Source organism: Lutra lutra, chromosome 6 (genome assembly GCF_902655055.1).
Source record: "Lutra lutra chromosome 6, mLutLut1.2, whole genome shotgun sequence".
Classification (NCBI taxonomy): domain Eukaryota; kingdom Metazoa; phylum Chordata; class Mammalia; order Carnivora; family Mustelidae; genus Lutra; species Lutra lutra.
The window spans coordinates 93,767,195-93,786,399 of NC_062283.1; the positions used below are offsets into that span (position 1 = coordinate 93,767,195).

Consider the following 19,205-nt stretch of genomic DNA (forward strand, 5'->3'; position numbering starts at 1 on the left):
CAGGGGTACAGGTCTGTGAATCATCAGTCTTACACAATTCACAGCACTCACCATAGCACATACCCTCCTCAATGTCCACAACCCAACCACCCTATCCCTACCCTCGCAGCCCCCAGCAACCCTCAGTTATTCCTAGCTGTCTTTAAAATTTAGTACAAATTTGTACTTTCAGTTTCTAACAAAGAGCTGATGATTTTTGTTATTCTAGTGAGGAAATTATTGCTTGTCTTCAAAATTATGTACCTTATAAAGCAACATAAAATACGTATTTCCTGTGTTCTGATTTCTTAGCACTCTATGTGTTCTCTCGTCCTGAATTTATACTTTTAATTTTATTTGACTTCTTGATATATGGTATTGACTTAACTTCTTTCAGAGTTTCTGGATGAATACTGTTTTTAGAAGAAATGTGTATTTTTATTAATACCTGCTGGAACTTCTCCAGAGGATTTTGGATTTTCCTGCTTTACTCCATCCATAACAAAGGCGATAAGACTAGTTTTATCCCTCTGTGAGGTATAAATCAAACTGATGTATCAAAATGATATGTACTCATCAACGTTTTTATACTGTTCTCTCCATGTACAGTTTTAGCTATTGATACTTGCCTCTATTTATTAGCATTGAAACACACACTTTGCTTATGAGAACAGAAATGCGGCAAGGTCAGAAGAAGATGCATCTCTTTAATGTAATTAAAAGGAAAGCCACCACCGTTTATATTCCAATTGATGCAAGACACTCAGTTACTATTCATTGTTCTAGAGATGTATTTCATGTCGATATACTTCACTGATGCATTCCTAAAACGTCTCTGATTTTTTTAGGATCAATGTTTCTTTGTATTTTGACTCCAGTCTCTTTTAACTTTTTTTTTTTGCCCCCACATTTACAATAACATAATTAGTACATGAAATTCACTCCTCACAACACATTTTGTCCTCAACTCTGCTGATTTTTAATCACCAGCCTGGAGCTTGATGATACAGCCTCCCTCGGATCTCGTTGTCATCGAGAACAGCTCAACCTCGAACTCCTCTGATCACAGTCTCCCATCTTTCAGTTCGTTCACTCCCACCAGACAGGTGACCACCCCCACTGGGCAAAGGACTCCCACTATGTCTCCCTTCCTCTGTCTCTCTCGACTTGATTTTTCTGTAACCAGTCAAAACCCTGTGATCTGTCTCTCCTTACTCATCTCCTGATACCCTCACTGCCCTAGGGTCTTGCTGGGCTTGATTCCAAACACCCAAACCCATTAGATCCCATTTGGATGCACTATAACTAGGGCACCATGAACAAGTGCAAACAAGTATCACAGCAGGGCAGGTCAGCGGAATATAGCTCTGCCAGAGCCCTCCTTACGGGGCCCTCAGCACTTGCATGCCATCCTTCTACCAGTCCCAGGTCAGGCTCATAACCACCCATTTGGCTGTCACCACTGTGATTAATTCTGTAATTGGCAAATGGGTACTAATACTACATGCCAAATGGTGTGGCAATCTCAAGGGTTGCAATATTGTGTTACAGCCAAACCCTCCCCTCACTGGCCTATGAGAGAGTCAGGAATTTATGAAACAGCAACACTAATGATGATTTCATTATACTTGAATCAGGTGGTTAGAAAAACAAGGTAAAAGGGGACTTGAGGGGGTGCCTGGGTGGCTCAGTAGGTTAAAGCCTCTGCCTTCGGCTCAGGTCATGATCCCAGAGTCCTGGGATCGAGCCCCGCATCGGGCTCTCTGCTTCGTGGAGAGCCTGCTTCCTCCTCTCTCTCTGCCTGCCTCTCTGCCTACTTGTGATCTCTCTCTGTCAAATAAATGAATAAAATGTTTAAAAAAAAGGGGGGGGGGGGACTTGAGCTGTGTACTGGGAAGGGGAGAGGGAGGTCTAACTCAGCTGTGGGTGGCATTTTATTATCATTGTCTTCTCCTTGTAGTTTTACCACATGTGTATTCCTGGGCTAATACAGTGGATTATTATTCAGTTCTTTTAAGACTGTATTTAAATAATATCATAGCTTTTCCATCTTCTCCAGCTTACTTTTATTATTCAACATTATGCTTGAAGGATTCACCTATGTTGATACAGGTAACTGTATTTTCACTGCCATGTTATTTTTCCAATATCTCTATTTACTTATCCATGGTTGTTTGTGCACATTTGGGTTGTTTTCTGTTTTCTTTATCATTACAATTCTGAAATGAACAAGAAGGTCATGATAATGATTGGTTAAATTTCAGCACATATGCAGTACTTCATTTTGGCCCCGCACTTTAGCCTTCTCTGCCTAACACGAGTCTCACAAATTAGTAGCAAAAATAGACCACCTTGAATGTTCTATCATATTTAAAATGTTAAGATAATATCTCCATTGGTTTTCCTAATTTACTCTCTATGGAAGATGACATAAAATAATTAAATGGCCCAAAGTCAGGTAGGACTCATGTTGCCAGGCTGAATAATTAAAAGCAAATATTCGTCCCTGATTCTTCTACATTTCATTAGAATAAATGAAACGGTGTCATCAGTGCTATTAAATACCAATGAAGTCGTGGTGAGTTAAATGAGTATATATCGTTTCTCAGCTCCAGATTAACCCTGTAATATCTGCTTTTCCATAATGGACCAGACTTTCTCCTTCACAGTAACGTTAAACGGAGGGTGCTGAAGGGACATGGCTTGAGGAAGGGGTTTTACTCACTGGTTCTAGCTGCTGTCCCATGGATCAGTCACCCGGAAACGAGGATGTCTAGTATTACTTCTCCCCTGTCACAGGCAGGGGAGTATGGATCCTTACTGACCACATCCCTGTAGCCCTCCCAAGAAGGGCGTCTCGTGTTCCCAGTCTCCTGCCCACAATGGTTGCTCAGCACCCTCCCTGCTCCCACACATCAGCCAAGGCTCATCTGCATCTGGGAAGGCTACCTCTTCCTTGCCTAGTGACCATGGACCAGATCTTGCTCAGGCAGCCCAGAGAACTTTCCCACTATCCAAGAGGCTCCAACCTACCTTTTCCAGTGAGTTCTGAAGCCCATCCTTGAGAAGGACAGCTTCTTCTAAGTTCTTCTTTCCTTAGATAGTCTCTCTGAGCCACAGAGTACCTTTTAGAGTTCTTGTTACACCTTACAGTTATTCTCCTATGACAGCTCAAATGTTCTTTATACTAAACCTCTGTCATTTTTTAAGAACAATTAATGAATTCAGTTCTAAAACTCAACATAAACTTATAGTTCTAAATGTCACCAAGTCTTTAAAGGACGATAAAATCATATTACGTTATAAAATCATACTACACTTTAGTTATGATTCAAAATTATGTTCATTAGATTACTTTTGAACCTATTAGAAAAGCTTGTTTCTTAAGAGAAACTTAAAAGTAATAACTTCATTTAAAAAATAATGTCTGGGGACACCTGGGTAGCTCAGTCAGTTAAGCATCTATCTTCAGCTCAGGTCATGATCCCAGGGTCCTGCGATCCAGTCCTGCATTGGGCTGCCTGCTCAGTGGAGAGCCTGCTTCTCCCTCTCCCTGCCACTCCTCCTGCTTGTGCTCTCTCTCTCTCTCTGACAAATAGATAAATAAAATCTTTTTAAAAAAATAATGGCTGTATTTATTTTGTTACCTAAGTAACTGAGAATTGGATGTATTTATTTGTTTCCTAGTATAATAAATAATGGTACTGCATCTTTTTTTCTTTAATTTCATACTAGCCTGAAAGCCTATACCTAAATCTCCAATCTCATTCCGATTTATGAACTCCAGATGTACATAAAACCATTCACAGGTATATGAATCCTCAGTTTCACTAGGTAATACCATTGTCTTTCAAAGAGATTTAGCCAATCTACACTCCCACTAATTTGTTCCATATCGTCTCCCCTATTTGGTATTATCTAATTTTTCTGTGTCATTAATGAAATCTTAAAATGTCTTAGAGACCTTTAATTTTGTCTGATATTTTCATTGTCACTTACGTTAGATGGTGGGAAGACTCTTTGAATAGTAGCTTCATACTTTCTCAAACTATAAGGGCTCTGGGATTTAATTAATATTTCCAATCTAGAGGCAAATATTGTGGAGTCTTACATGAAGTAGTGGACAATAGACATGAAAAGAATGATTTATCTTCTACTTTTCAGACTTTAAAATGATATATTAAATTAGTGAATATGGTAGAACACTGGCCAATTTGAGCAAATACTGGTTGATAAGGAGTGAGATCTCTCAAAGCTACCCAAAAATTTTTGTCTGAAAGATGTGTTTCTGAAGGCGGAAATCAGTATCTAGAAACAAAGCACCTTCGTAACTATGTTAGCCATTCAGTTCCCTGCCAAATAGTTATCTACAATTGTATAGACATAGACTTTGTGTAGACTCAATGTTAGATCAAAATCAGTAGATTATTAAATATTGACAATAGAAAATTCTAAGAACAGGGGGCACATCTTCATATTGATTTTATTAACACAAGTTCACATGTATATGTGCATGTGTTCTTAATATATGTAATTCATTTTATTATATACAGATTATACACAGGTTATGTATGATTATCTGATTCTATATCATCTAATCAATTAAGATCTGATTTGGTCTTAATTCAGGTCAAGGTTTATCTAGCTCTTTAATGATTACATTTGGCACTTAAATCATCATCTGCTGAAATGAGGAAAAAGGTAGTGGGACCACATGTTATGATGTTAGGACAGGTAATGCACTCCAGAACAGATTTGTGTTAAGACACAATATTTTTTTCAGTAATTGTTTATCACTATTATTGTGCTTACATCTAGATATCATATATTTAACAGACGTAGATTCCACCAGATTAGAGGTTAGACACTTCTAAGCACATTCGCATTTGCAGTTCAACACACGATCACTTCATAACCCGCGTTTCTGCATTACTAGTTCACTAAGTGCTTTGTACACAGTGATCAATAAATATTTGTTAAATAAATCAATGGTGTGTTTAATTCGGTGTTAAAAAGGGATTTGTGTTAATATTAATAGTTTAAAAATTCTTTAAGCCTACAGGTTCTGAGTAGCTCATAGTATCAGTGAAACAAAGTGAGAACACCCGAAGGGAATTTTCTCTCATTATTTGTAGATTCGAATGGAGTCTCTGGAAGGGTCCCCACTGTACTTTTAGCGGGCTGTTGCTGGAACATGGTGTGATTGCACCCATTACTTTGTGAAGCATATCCAAATGCCTACTTTGGACGACTGTTTTCCTTGCTCCTTATATATTGAAAGCAATTACGTGATATTGTAATGAATTTTGTTGACAAGCTTTCCTTTCCGAAGCTGCTCATTGAAGTGCGTTATTTCTGACTGAAAAGCTTATTTTTCTTTCTGTCTGTCTGAATGGATTGCTTGCCTGTGGTGACTTACGGCTTACTTCATCGATTTTCAGTAATGAGATAGAGCAGTATGAGGTAAATGTCTGCGTACATGGGCAAGGATTCTAAATCACATTTTGAAAACCACGGGCTTGAGGATGCAGTGAGTCCATCTCCTCAAAAATGTTTGTGGTGAAGATTTCTTGAAAAACCTTGGGCTTACAGCACATCACTTAAATGTTTTAGAAAACCAGAGTTATAGTCACTAGTGGGAGAACCACGTTGTCTTGTTCAGGGCAGGCAGTAGAGGAAAATTCACCAGCCAGTGCATGTGACGGGTACAATCTCCGTGGATGAGAGAGTCTGTGGTAGTTTTAAAGACATTGATTTCTCTACAGAGTAGTGTCCAAACATGTGACTGATTGCTGCCTCCCTGTAGCTGATGGACTTCTGGGACTGTAGAATTGCTACAGATACTCAGATGTCTTGGGCAAGGAATGCACTGGAAACAAATGCAAAGGACATCCTTGCAGAATTCACTCATTTGACCTCATACTGAGTCATTGTCTTGTGGTGCTGAAATCCTTTGGGCATTCACACTTTATCTTAATAACAAGAAGAAGGAATTTTGTGCTATTAAAAAATATGCTATTTGTGGAATAGAGGGGGGGAAAATTCCTTGAAGATTGTGTTTTATAGTACTGATATTTTATGGCCCTTATATCGTTTCCACGTGTTCACTCCTTCAGTCAAATTTATTCTTCACTGAACACAGATACTGCCATGAATTGCTTTCATTTTTATCTAAATTTCCCTTTAGTTAATGTTCTGATCCTTATACAGGGGCTTCCTCCAGGCCCTCCCTTATGACACCTGAAAAACTTACTGCCTTCTTTCCATCTGTTCTTTCTGGTTTTCTTTCAGCCCATGATCCACATCACTCCAGTGTCCACTGCTGCCCCCTTAGAGTTCTGTCTTGTTTCTTCTGTCCACTGTGTCTAAATTAACTTCAAAATAGGCAACAGTTTCAAATATTATGGTAATATTTATGTTAATCTTATGAAATCCAATATAGTCAAAACATGGTACATGATACATACAAGCCATTGGAAGTCTTACTCTCAGTGGTCAAGAGAAGCATACTGTGGTCTTTAAAAATTCATATAAACAGTGATTCGCATTTCTTATGTAAAATGCTGCTTTTCTTACTTTGGTACATTCTTTATTCTTGCCTGAAATTGGCCTGTTAGATGGAAATGTAAATTAGCAACTAATTATGGTAATGACATAACCTGATATATAGACATTTTCTCCTCTCCTCTCCTTTTCTTTTAAATCTTTGGTGTAATTACATAGAATTGAGGACATTGAAGATGATCCTAACGAAGTGAAATAAAACCTATTCTGGATAAACCGTATCATATATGTTGGGGAATAAATGGCAGAAGTCTAATGAATTTGGCCTATGCTAGAAACAGAATTGTAATAGTTCAGTGCATTCCAGAGAAAAAAGAAAAATAATATTAAGTTAATTTGATAAAATCCACTTATGGGTAAGAAAAGATAAAAATATGAATGGAATTTGGGTACATTTCCATACTAGTGGAAATGAATCCTAAACCTAAAATGTCTCAGTAAATAATGTATTATCTCTTGACAGAGTTGAGGGGGTGGAGAGAAGATGCAGAAGAAATTATTCAACACTAGAGAACATTTTAGAGGAACAAATACTAGAGTGAGTTCAAAATATCCTGGGATTTTTTTTTTTTCATTCTGATAAATTCCTATTTATATTTCTTGGAGAGATATGGAACATTTGACCACTTCATTTCTACACGTGGTACAAAATAATAAGAGCAGCCAGCCTGTTAAGAACTCCAAGCCAGATGGTGTATATGTGTGTCATGCTGAGTTGATGGTTTGGAAATGCCAGCTCTGCAGAGTGGCCAGAGCCAAATAATGCTTCAAGGTAATCCTACTTAAGATTCACTTGTGCATCTCCATAGGACTTTCCCATTCTTATGTTAATGAATTTTGAGTTACAGTGGACAACATGATACAGATAGGCAATAGAGTACAATGTCTCTAAAGCGATTCGTTGCCTGTCAGCTCAAATCAAATTCTCATAAAGCAGCAGAAATCTAAAGTATTAGCTTACTGCTTAAATGAGCAACATAAGCAAAAGTCTGTCCATGCTTCTCCCTAGAGAATGGTGGACTGTTCTATAATATTTAGGGATTATCTTTTGAAAATTAGCCACTGTGAGTTAAAATACAAAACAAAACAAAACTAACAAAACCCAACAATTTCCTCTCAGTCTCCTGATAGTTGGAAAGGAGTAGAAAATCATTTTGTGGTACTTCCCTTCCCTGATCTCCACACACTCATTGGAGAAGTCTTCCACGGCAGTTCAGGTGAAGTGGGAGGCCGCACTGTGGTTACGAGGCAGGGAGACCCAGTGGAGAGGTCTACAGAGAGGGAAGGGAGAGCTACCAGATAATAGTAAGGGGGCTGCTGTGTCAGATGACACCACAGGATAAGAAGATGGTTCAACTGTAGAAGGGCGTAAGACTTCATAATACAGTCAATCTTCCAAGTTTGGCAAATCGTTACTCAGACTATTACATTTATATTTGCAGATGTACTTTCGTTTTTCTCTTCTCGAATATGAGATTCTGTTCCTCTCTTTCCTTTCTCCCCCCCTTGCATTTTAAGGTTTCTCCTCTCCTTTTCTTTTAAACCTTCATAAAGGCACTTATTTCCCAAGAATCAATGAATTATTTATCATTAAATTATTATTAGACATTTATTGAGTAATTCAGTCCCATATTAAATTAATTTTTGCTTTATAAGATCATTATACTTTCTTAAGGAATTGTCCTTTTATCATTATGAAATGTTTTTCTCTATTTTTGGTACCATCCTTTATCTTGAAACCTACTTTTTTATATTATTAATATAGCATTCCAGCATTCTTAAAACTGGTGTTTACATCCATTTACTTTTAACAAATCCATACCTATTGACTTTAAGTGCTTTTTTTTTTTAGATTTTATTTATTTATTCGACAGACAGAGATCACAAGTAGGCAGAGAGGCAGGCAGAGAGGGGGTGGGAAGCAGGCTCCCTGCTGAGCAGAGAGCCCGAAGTGGGGCTAGATCCCAGGACCCTGGGATCATGACCAGAGCCGAAGGCAGAGGCTCAACCAACTGAGCCACCCAGGTGCCCCTAAAGTGCTTTTTGTTTGTCTTTTAAATGCAGTCTGTCAATCTCTGATATTGGTTGGGAGAGTTTAAACCATTTGTATTTAATGTAATTATAGGCATTATTGGGTTAAAGTCTGAGATCTTACTGTTTTTTTTTTTCTGTCTCATCTAGCCTTTGTTCCTTTTTCCCAATTTCTGACTTCTTTTGGATTACCCTAATGTACTGTTTGTATTCCATTTTATATTCCGTATTAACTTATTAGTTGTGATAGACAGAATTTCTAAATTGGCTGCCAAAGATGCCCTAGTTTAACCTTGAGAACCTGTGAATTAATGAGATATAACTTCTCTGATTATGTATCCTTATGTATGGCACAGCTGCCCTTAAGAAGTGGACATTACCCATGTGGGCTTGATCTTATCACATGAGCCCTTAAAGGCAGAAAGCTTTTTTAAATTGATGTCAGAAGGGGAAGTCAGAGAGATCTGAAGTACAAGAAGAATCTGCTATTCTGTTGCTGGTTTTGAGGATTGGGGGGTGGGATCAGGTAGGTACAAGGGCGGGAGAGCAGATCCAAGATGCTGAAAATGACTGGCTGACACATAAAAAGGAAATATGAACATCAGTTTTATAGTAATAAAGAACTGGGTTCTACCAACAGCTAGAGTGAGCTTAGACGCTCCTTTCTTTGCACCTCCAGATAAGAACCATGCTTGACCAAAACCTTGATTTTGATGGCATAGAAGCCTGGCTTCCAACAGAAATATAGAACTATGAATGAACAAATTGGTGGTGTTTTAAGCTGCTGAATTTGTGGTAATTTGTTATGCAGCACAGACAACTAATTCATTAGCTGAAGATCTCCATTTTATTCTCTTAGTGGTTCCTCTAGGGTTTATGGAACACACCTTAACTTATTACTCTCTGCTGACAGATAATATTGTGCCACTTTATGTAAAATTAAAAACTTAACAACCTATGCCTCCCATTTCTTCCCTTTGTGCTGCTGTAATTTTATTTCTGAATGTGTTTAAATCCTCACAATATGTTCTCATATTTTTGCATCAGTCAATTATCTTTTAAAAAATAAAATAAATTAAAAGATAAATATTTTATATTTTACCCACATATATACTATTTTTAGTAATTATCATTGCTGTGTATAGGTTTGAAATTAATTGGTATCATGTTTTCCATTCCTTTGACATTTCTTGTAGTGAAACTCTAGTGACAATAAATTCTTTCAGAATTTGAAAAAGTCTTTCACCTTTGAGAAATTTTCTCCCTTATAGGGCTTTAAGATATCATTCCATGGATAAAGCTGTAAAAAAAAAAAAAAAAGAAAGGATGAATACCCAAGTTTTGTAGCAACATGGATGGGACTGGAAGAGATTATGCTGAGTGAAATAAGTCAAGCAGAGAGAGTCAATTATCATATGGTTTCACTTATTGTGGAACATAAGAAATAACATGGAGGACAAGGGGAGATGAAGAGGAGAAGGGAGTTGAGGGAAATTGGAAGGGGAGGTGAACCATGAGAGACTATGGACTCTGAAAAACGATCTGAGAATTTTGAAGGTGTGGGGGTGGGAGGTTGGGGGCACCAGGTGGTGGGTATTGTAGAGGGCACGGATTGCATGGAGCACTGGGTGTGGTGCAAAAATAATGAATATTGTTATGCTGAAAAAATAAAAAAATTAAAAAAATTAAAAAAAAAAGATTTCTGGTAGAAATAATAAAAAAAAAAAAGATATCATTCCATGGATTTCTGGCTTGTGTTGTTCTACATGAAAAGTCTGAAGTTTCTTATCTTTATATTTCTGATTGTGATATATCTATTTCCTCCAGTGTTGTTGTTTTTTCTTTTTAAGACTTATTAACTTATTTTAGAGAGAGAGAGAGAGAGCACATGTGTGTGCAAATGGGGGAAGGAGAGAATCCTCAAGCAGACTCCCTGCTGAGTACAAAACCTGACGTAGGGCTAGCTCCAAGGACTATGAGATCATGACCTGAGCCAAAATCAAGAGTTGGACCTTCAACTGACCAAGCCACCCAGGCACCCCTCCTCCAGTGGCTTTAAAGTGTTAGTTTTTCAGCGTTTGATTGTACTATGCCTTGATGTAGTTTTCTTTGTGTGTATTCCATTTGTTTCATTTCTTGGATCTGTGGGTTTATAGTTTTAATGACGTTTTGGAATAACTTCAGCCTTTATTTCTTCTAATACTTTTTCTAGATCCCTCCCTCTCCCTCCTTGCCCCTTTAGGGCTACAATACACATAGGTTAGTCCATTTGACATTTTCTCACAGTTCATTGAGACTCTGTTGATATTTAAAAATTTTTTCTTTCTTTTTTTTTCAATTTTCTTTTCTTTTTATTTATTTATTTGACAGACAGAGATCACAAGTAGGCAGAGAGGCAGGCAGAGAGAGGGGGTAGGCAGGCTCTCTGCTGAACAGAGAGCCTGGGGCTCTATCCCGGGACCCTGGTATCATAACCTAAGCCGAAGGCAGAGGCTTTAACCCACTGAGCCACCAAGGTGCCCCATAAATCTTTTTCTTTCTGTGATTCATTTTGAATAGTTTATGATGCTTTATATTCAAATTTTAAATTCTTCTTCTTCAGGTGTCTAATTTGCTATTATTTCCACCAGGTGACTTTTAAGTTTCAGGCAGTTTCTTTAATTTTTAAATGTTCAGCTTGGTTCTTTTATGATTTTTTTTTTTAATTTTTAAAGATTTTTTTTATTAGAGAGAGAGTGAGAGAGAGAGAATGAGCAGGGGGAGGGGCAGAGGCAGAGGGAGAAGCAGACTTCTCACTGAGCAGGGAGCCCAATGTGGAGCTCAGTCCCAGGACCCTGAGATCATGACCTGAGCAGCTGCATAACTGACTGAGCCACCCAGGTGCCCCCAGTTTGGTTCTTTTTAATGTCTTTTTTATTTTCACTCATTATTTTCATTTAACTTCTTGAACTTACTTTAATTTAGTGATTTATGTACCTGTCTATTAATTCCAATATTTCTATCATTTCAATATCTGTTTTTATTTCTCTGTTTTCCTCTTGGTTAAAGATTTCTTTATTTCTTGGAAAACCTAGTAATTTTTGATTAGATGTTGAATATTATAATGTTGGATATTGTCAAATGTCTGGATTTTGATATATTTCTTTAAAAATTGTAGAATTTTGGGCACCTGGGTGGCTCATTCATTAAGTGTCTGATTCGGCTCAGGTCATGATTCCAGGGTCCTGGGATTGAGTCCCACCTGGACTCCCTGCTCAATGGGAAGCCTGCTTCTCCCTCTCCCACTCCCTCCACTTGTGTTCCCTCTCTCACTATCTCTGTCAATTAAATAAATAAATAAAAATCTTTTAAAAATTGTAGAATTTTGTTTTTGCAGGTATTTAAGTTACTTGTAGATCAGCTTTTTTTTAATGATTGTTTTGAAGTATTTTTGGGGTGGATGTAAAGTAGCTTTTATTTCAAGGCTGCTTTAACATCACTATTTAGGTCATAAAGTTCTTAGGTCTCTACTGAATGCTTGTTGTAGTCAGTAAGGCCTCTCTGGTCAGAACTTGAATAACTCTCCATTCTGCATGAGCTCTGAAAATTATTTAACCCACAGCTTGTGGTATATGGAATAATAAAATGACTTTCAGTGATACTCACCATTGTATAATCTCCTCCCATGGGATTTTGTAAAATCCTGTGAGTACAGGGGCGCCTGGGTGGCTCAGTGGGTTAAGCCGCTGCCTTCGGCTCAGGTCATGATCTCAGGGTCCTGGGATCGAGTCCCACATCGGGCTCTGTGCTCAGCAAGAAGCCTGCTTCCCTCTCTCTCTCTCTCTCTCTGCCTTCCTCTCCGTCTACTTGTGATCTCTCTCTGTCAAATAAATAAATAAAATCTTAAAAAAAAAAAATCCTGTGAGTACAACCAACTCTGTAATTACAATACTTTATGTGGCAAAAGGAGAATTATTCAACGTGGGCCTGACCTCATCAGGTGAGCCATTTAATTAAAAAAGATTTCTTGGCTGATTGCAGAGGAAAAAGTTCAATATATGAAAAAGGTGATTTATATATTTAGCACAAATGTCTAGTTGTTTATACTGGGAAGGCAACTCTGGTAGCAGTTACTTGATCATGAAATTTAAAATTCACTTCATTTGGAGTTCACTAAATCCTGCTATTACTAGCCCATCTTTAAAATAGAGGAAACTTGAGTTAAAAGCATAACAGCTGAAAGAGACTAGCCAACTACATCCCCAAAGCATGAAAACCATTTTGTTTACCTTTTATTTTTAAGATATTTGGAAATATTTCATAATAATGAAGTACATAGAAAATAATACAATGAACTTCTATATACCTAAATAATCAAGTTAAGAAATAAAGTATTATTGATACAGTTGAGGCCCTTGTGTCTTTCCTCCAGTCTTACCCTCTTTTTTTTTAAGATTTTATTTATTCATGAGAGAGAATGAGGACACAAGCAGGGGGAGGGGCAAAGAGAGAGGGAGAAGCAGACTCCCCGCCGAGCAGGAAGCTGGAAGAGGGAGCTTGATCCCAGGGCCCTGGGATCACAACCAGAACCAAAGGCTGATGCTTAACCAACTAAACCACCCAAGTGCCCCAAATCTTTTCCTCCTTATAGAGGTACCTGAATTCAGTGCTATTAATTTCATGGATTTCTTCATATTTTACTTTATATACATGCATCCTTAAAATTATCTTTGCATTCTTTTGAAATTTATTTTAATGCTGGCAAAATGTACCATTTTTTTTTTGTTTTCTTTTTTTGTTTAATGTTTTGTTGTGACAATGAAAAACAGATAGTACTTGGAATTCCATTGTATGGATATAACATTGTTTATTTATCCAGTCAATAATTGAGACATATAGGCTGACTTTTTTGAAGCAATGAATGCAGAAATTAACTTTTGTGTGCATGTGACAAGAACACATGTATGAGAATTCCAGTAAGAGAATACCCTCTGTAATGAAGTCACTAGATAATAGGGTATATGCATCTTTAAATCACTAGATATTGCCAAGTATTCTTCAAATGGGTTGTCCCAAGTTGCATTCCCACTGTAGGGTTTCCAGTTGTTCTACATCTATATAACCAGTGGTATTGTGAGAATTAAATTATAGATAATTATATAGGTGAGAAATGCTATCTCACTGTCATCTACATTTGCATTTTCCTGATAATTGATCAGGTAGGACACCTTTTCATATGTTCACTGACCAAACTGGCATGAAGATTATTATTCCCCAGCCGGGCTACTCCAATTTCTCAAAGCCCTTTAGGGTTGATGTAAAGATCAAACATCTAAAGTGATAAGATATGGTATGGAAAGTTTTCCTAAGTGTAAAATTATTCCCTGAGTCATTGAAATTATGTCTGGTCATCACAACATGATTCTTGCCACCCCTTCAGTCGGGACATGCTCAGTAATCTCAGACTCAGCTTCTCTCACTCTGGGGTTTCCGGTTGTAGAAAGAATAACAATAAACCTTAAGTCAGTGAAGCTATAAGACAGGCTAAGGTATGAGAAGGAAGAGAACATTACTCTAGCTAAGATTGGTTAATAATGGCAGGATTAGGTGAGCTTGGAAGACCATAGCAGTTGCACTTTATGTAAAAATACTGCAGGATTTTTATCTCACTAAGGTCAGCAATGGAATCTCCATCAGTCAGAATTTTCAAAATGGCTTACATAAGAATTTGAACAGAATGATTAAGAATCTGAGTGTGGAGTACTATGCTAAAGGATGGAACCACGTGATTGTGAGGGTCTTTGTTCCCTTTGTTCTGTGCCTCAGTGAGGAGCTCATGCACTCATCCACTGAATCACAAGTTCTTTCCACCACCAACATGGACATTTACACAACACTTTTTGTTGTTTTCTAAAGAAGTAGTGAGTAAAGTTGTATCTCTTATAAATATACCATCAGTAAATGATTTCTGGTAAAAGAAGCCAGAAAAATTACCCTGAATCTATTCTTGGTGCTAAATGGATGTCTTTTTAAGCCCAAGGAATGTATTTTCTGCCCTTTCCATAATTTGAATTATCATTTGCTAAGCTATATGACAGTTGCTTCCTGCCTCTACTCACAGCTCTGGGTCATTAATACTTTTGCCCCCACTTTGGGAATTTCACAGATTACTGAATTGTAGTGTTTCAGAGTCCTCCCTGTAATAGTCTAAGTTACATGTAGCTGATGTAAGTAATTGAATTTGTAATTGATTTGGGAATGTACAACAGAAAGCTTTTTGGGGAATATGGTGTGGTTTATCTCTGTTTATATTACTTTGGGAAGAGTTTATTTCACAAAAACAGAAAACTTGAGAAAGAGGTCCTATCATTTAGGTTTGACAACAGAAAATTGCTCTGTACCAGTTTTGATTATTGCATTCATTTGATTGTGAATCAAGGACTAGAAGCTTTGGCAAGAAAATTTCTAAATTTAGGAGATTAAAGCATAGGAAGAGTTCTTCACATTCAGACAAAAGTGTCTTGTTTCTTATTCAGGCTACCCTGATTCTTTTCTTTGTCTTTCTTCAATATTTGTTAAACCCCACTAGTCAATATAACTAGATCATAGATATGATATTTTCAAAATAATGGACATGTCATTATGATATTTGATACTGTTTTCTGTTGGACCTATTTAGATATGTATGTGCATGCTTATTTTGTACATGTCCTGAGGTGAGCAAAAATGGAAGCAGTGTTTTTAGGATGAATTCTCTCACCTGTGAGAGCAATTTGTAAATATCTTCCTCTTTTGTTTTTGTTTTTGTTTTTTTTTTGTAGGGCTAGTCTTTTAAGTATGCTTCTGGACTTCTTTTATCAGATGTCTGTCATAAAGTTGTTGCTCACTTGTCCTACAGCTGGGGCCTTCTTAGATCTTCCTGACTAACACCAGCTCTTGTCTCCCTCCAGGTCATCCAGGCTGTCTTTTTTGGCATTTGCGTGCTGACTGATCTTTCCAGTCTCCTGACTAGAGGAAGTGGGAACCAAGAACAAGAAAGGCAGCTCAAGAAGCTCATCTCTCTCCGGGACTGGATGTTAGCCGTCCTGGCCTTTCCTGTTGGGGTTGTGAGTATGATGTAGAATGCATCTAACCACAAAAGAAACTTGGGTCTTATTTCAGACTTCTAAGAGAAAAAGAAGGGCTGGTTATATAGCAGGTTTGTGAATTAGTTTGCTAGGGTTACCGTCACAAAGCGCCGCAGACTTGGGGGCTCAAACAACAGACAATTATTTTCTCACAGTTCTGGAGACTAGAAGTCCGAGATCAAGGCATCCACAAGGCTGATTTCTTGTGAGGTTTCTGTCCTTGGCCAGTGAGTGGCCTCCTCTCTCTGTGTCCTCACATGATCTCCTCACATGTGTGTCCGTGCCCTAATCTCCTCTTCCAATCAGGACATTAGTCATATCAGATTAGGACCCCTCACTGACTTCATTTAATCTTACCTGCTTTTCAAAAGGCCCTACATCCAAATACAGTCACATTCCCAGATACTGGGGAGTTAGGACTTCAACATATGAATTTTAGAGAGACACAATTCAACCCATAGCAGTGTCTTTGGCAGCCCGAACTTAAAATGTATGGTCCTTGGGTCTATGACCATTCTAGTATTTTTTAAACTTGAGAGAGGAAGTCATTAGCTCATACTGCTTTGCTCTCCCGACTGTGCCATTGGCTAATATCACTTAAGTAAATGCTGCTTTATGTTTGGGTCTGTTCTGGCTTCATTGATTTTCATTATTTTCTGTTAGAGTCCCTCCATTGCTTGACTTCCTTCACAAGTCCATTAATCATCCATTATCCATCCATAAACCATGTTTCTTTAAAGGGCCAGAGCCCGATGAGATTCTATAGATTTTAACCTGTGGATCGCCAGGAAAAGAGGGAGAGAACTCCTCTAAATCTCAAATTGTGAAAACAAGGAAGAGCGTGTTACCTAATTCAAATTCAGACCTTTCCTTTGCCAGCCATTGTATAGAAAAAACAGGCCCAGGTGGTCTGGTCTAGAATGTGTATCAAGCCCAAGGTCCATGTTAGGTAGAGTCAGAAAGTTGTTTTTTTTTAAATCCTTCCAGATCTATAACTGGCAGAAGATGCTTGTTCTAAGACCAATTAGTGAATACCCAGATTATCACTGAATTGCTTTTCCTGTGTACTGAATTGTATTTTCTTGGATAAAGTAGTCTTTAGCTCTTGAAAGCAACACAAGGAGATTCTTGTAATCTGATCACAGTCCTCTGCTCGTTCCCTCATCTTTTTCCTTTGAAAAAATAAATGGGTGCTCATATTGAAACCATCTAGCAAATCTCTCAAATTCTGTTGCTTAACCTGACAGTTAGATGCTTTCCATACTATTTAGTATTTCCTTCTTTGGACTTGACATATAAAATTCAAATACTTTCTATCAGAATAATCATCAAAGAGAAAACTTCCATTGTCATAAAGTATAAAGGCTTATACTCTGTGCATGAAAGAATTATCTAGAAAATCCAAGCCTGTGCATCTTTTGTTTCTTTTTACTGGCTTATTCCCTTGCAATTTCTGCAGGCATGTCATTGCCTCTGGAAGACTTCCTTGGCCAGAAGGAATACAGTAACACAATACAAAAGTAAATAGGAATACAGTATTAACACATTTTCTCTTAGCTCTGCCTCTCCCTCTGTTATGCCATATCAAACTTTGTCTCTAGGGCTTAAATTGTGCCTCTTAGCATCTCATCAAAGGCAGATTGCCTATGCCCTTTAGACATTTTTGACATTACTTTGGCCAGAAACTTTGCACCTGCTTGAGACTCGAGATACTCATCAGCTTTCAATTCCTTTCTGAATTTGGTCCATGTGCGCCTCATGGTTTGTAAAGAGGATGGGGACTTTTTTTTTTTTTTTTAAAGATTTTATTTATTTATTTGACAGAGAGAGATCACAAGTAGACAGAGAGGCAGGCAGAGAGAGAGAGAGATAGAGAGAGAGAGAGGGAAGCAGGCTCCCCGCTGAGCAGAGAACCCGACGCGGGACTCGATCCCAGGACCCTGAGATCATGACCTGAGCCGAAGGCAGCGGCTTAACCCACTGAGCCACCCAGGCGCCCCGGATGGGGACTTTTTGTTTGCTTGTTTGTTTGATCATGTTTGATACTTTACTCTACCTCACTATTTTTGTTCTTTTCTCTGTGTTTTGAAAAAGGGACGAGAAGTAATTATACCTTTAATTTCACCCCTCCTTTTTAACCCAGAAGTCACATCACATTTCATTCCAGGGGTATGCCCCTTCCCACCCTGATGAGCTTCGCGGAAGAATTTAAAGAATAATGAATCAATTGGATGAACAGCTTCACTTATTTCTTTAACTCTTATTTTTGGCTTACCCACTGATATTTTAGAGTCAATATTCACATTTTTCATAATCTTCCCTGTTATCGTGAGTCATTTCCCTTTTACAGACACTAGCCTTTTCTTTTTCCTGAACTTTTTTTTTATTTAAAATTCAGTTAGCCAACAAATATTACATCATTCATTTCATTACATCAACAAGTATTACATCTCTACTTCATATAGAGTTCAATAACTCACCCCTGCATATAATGCCCAGTGCTCATCACATCACGTGCCCACCCCAGCGTCCATCACCCAGTTACCCCATCCTTCACCCGCCTCCCCTCCAGCAACCTTCAGTTTGTTTCCTATAGTTAAGCCGCTCTCATGGTTTGTCTCCTTCTCTGATTACTTCCCGTTCAGTTTTCCCTCCCTTCCCCTATGATTCTCTGTGCTGTTTCTTATATTCCACATATGAGTGAATAATCTCATGAATCAATCTCTGATTGACTTATTTCACTCAGAGTGATCTCCTCCAGTTCCATCCACGTCAATGTAGATGGTAAGATGTCATCCTTTCTGATGGCTGAGTAATATGGATATATGAACCACATCTTTATCCATTCATCTGTGGCAGACATCTGGGCTCTTTTCCACAGTTTGGCTATTGTGGACATTGCTGCTCTAAACACTGGGGTGCACATGCCCCTTTGGATCACTACATTTGTATCTTTGGGGTAAATACCCAGTAGTGGGATTGCTGGGTCGCACTTTTTGAAGTCCCTCTGCTACATTGCTCGCTCTCGCTCTCTCTCTCTCTCTCTCTCTCTCTCTCTGTCTCCCCTTGGTATTAGGAAGAATTCTGGCCTATATTCTCCAGAAATCTTCCTATGTTTTCCACTGTTTCTTACTGTCATTTGAGTTTTTGCATCCATTTCCCCAGTTTCTCAAGCTAATACACAGAAATTCATTCTGAGGCAAAAAAACAATAAATAGCTTCTTTCCAGCCAGACCCCATTCATTTATAGCAAAGTCATATTTATAAAGGACACAAATGTGTCTCTTATAAGTATTTTAACACAGTTTTTTCATTAAAACATAATTTTATGATTTTTTGCCCTCCTTTCCCCAGGTTAACATCCTAGATTTCCTTTCTGGTGTGCTCTTGTCTTTGCTGTGACTTCGGAGGTTCTCTTCTGCCCCTCTTGTGTCTCTGCCAGACCCTTAGTTACTCACTAGTGTCTGGAATTTCAGTGTGGTTTTACCACTGAAGTTTTTCTTCCTTGTTAAAATGGCAACCCTT

The 19,205-nt window shown here is 38.1% G+C and overlaps 1 protein-coding gene across 7 annotated transcripts in view; it reads left to right on the forward strand.

Moving 5' to 3' along the window:
• AIG1 (androgen induced 1) overlaps positions 1 to 19,205 on the forward strand; it is a 265,961-nt gene that overhangs the window by 47,502 nt on the left and 199,254 nt on the right. For 6 of the 7 annotated variants that reach the window (XM_047734176.1, XM_047734169.1, XM_047734174.1 and 3 more), the window contains exon 2: positions 15,504 to 15,659. The exons of the other annotated variant lie outside the window; for it this stretch is intronic. In XM_047734176.1, coding sequence (XP_047590132.1) covers positions 15,504 to 15,659 — 156 coding nt within the window. The remainder of the gene's footprint in view (positions 1 to 15,503; positions 15,660 to 19,205) is intronic. 7 annotated transcript variants of the gene reach the window in all.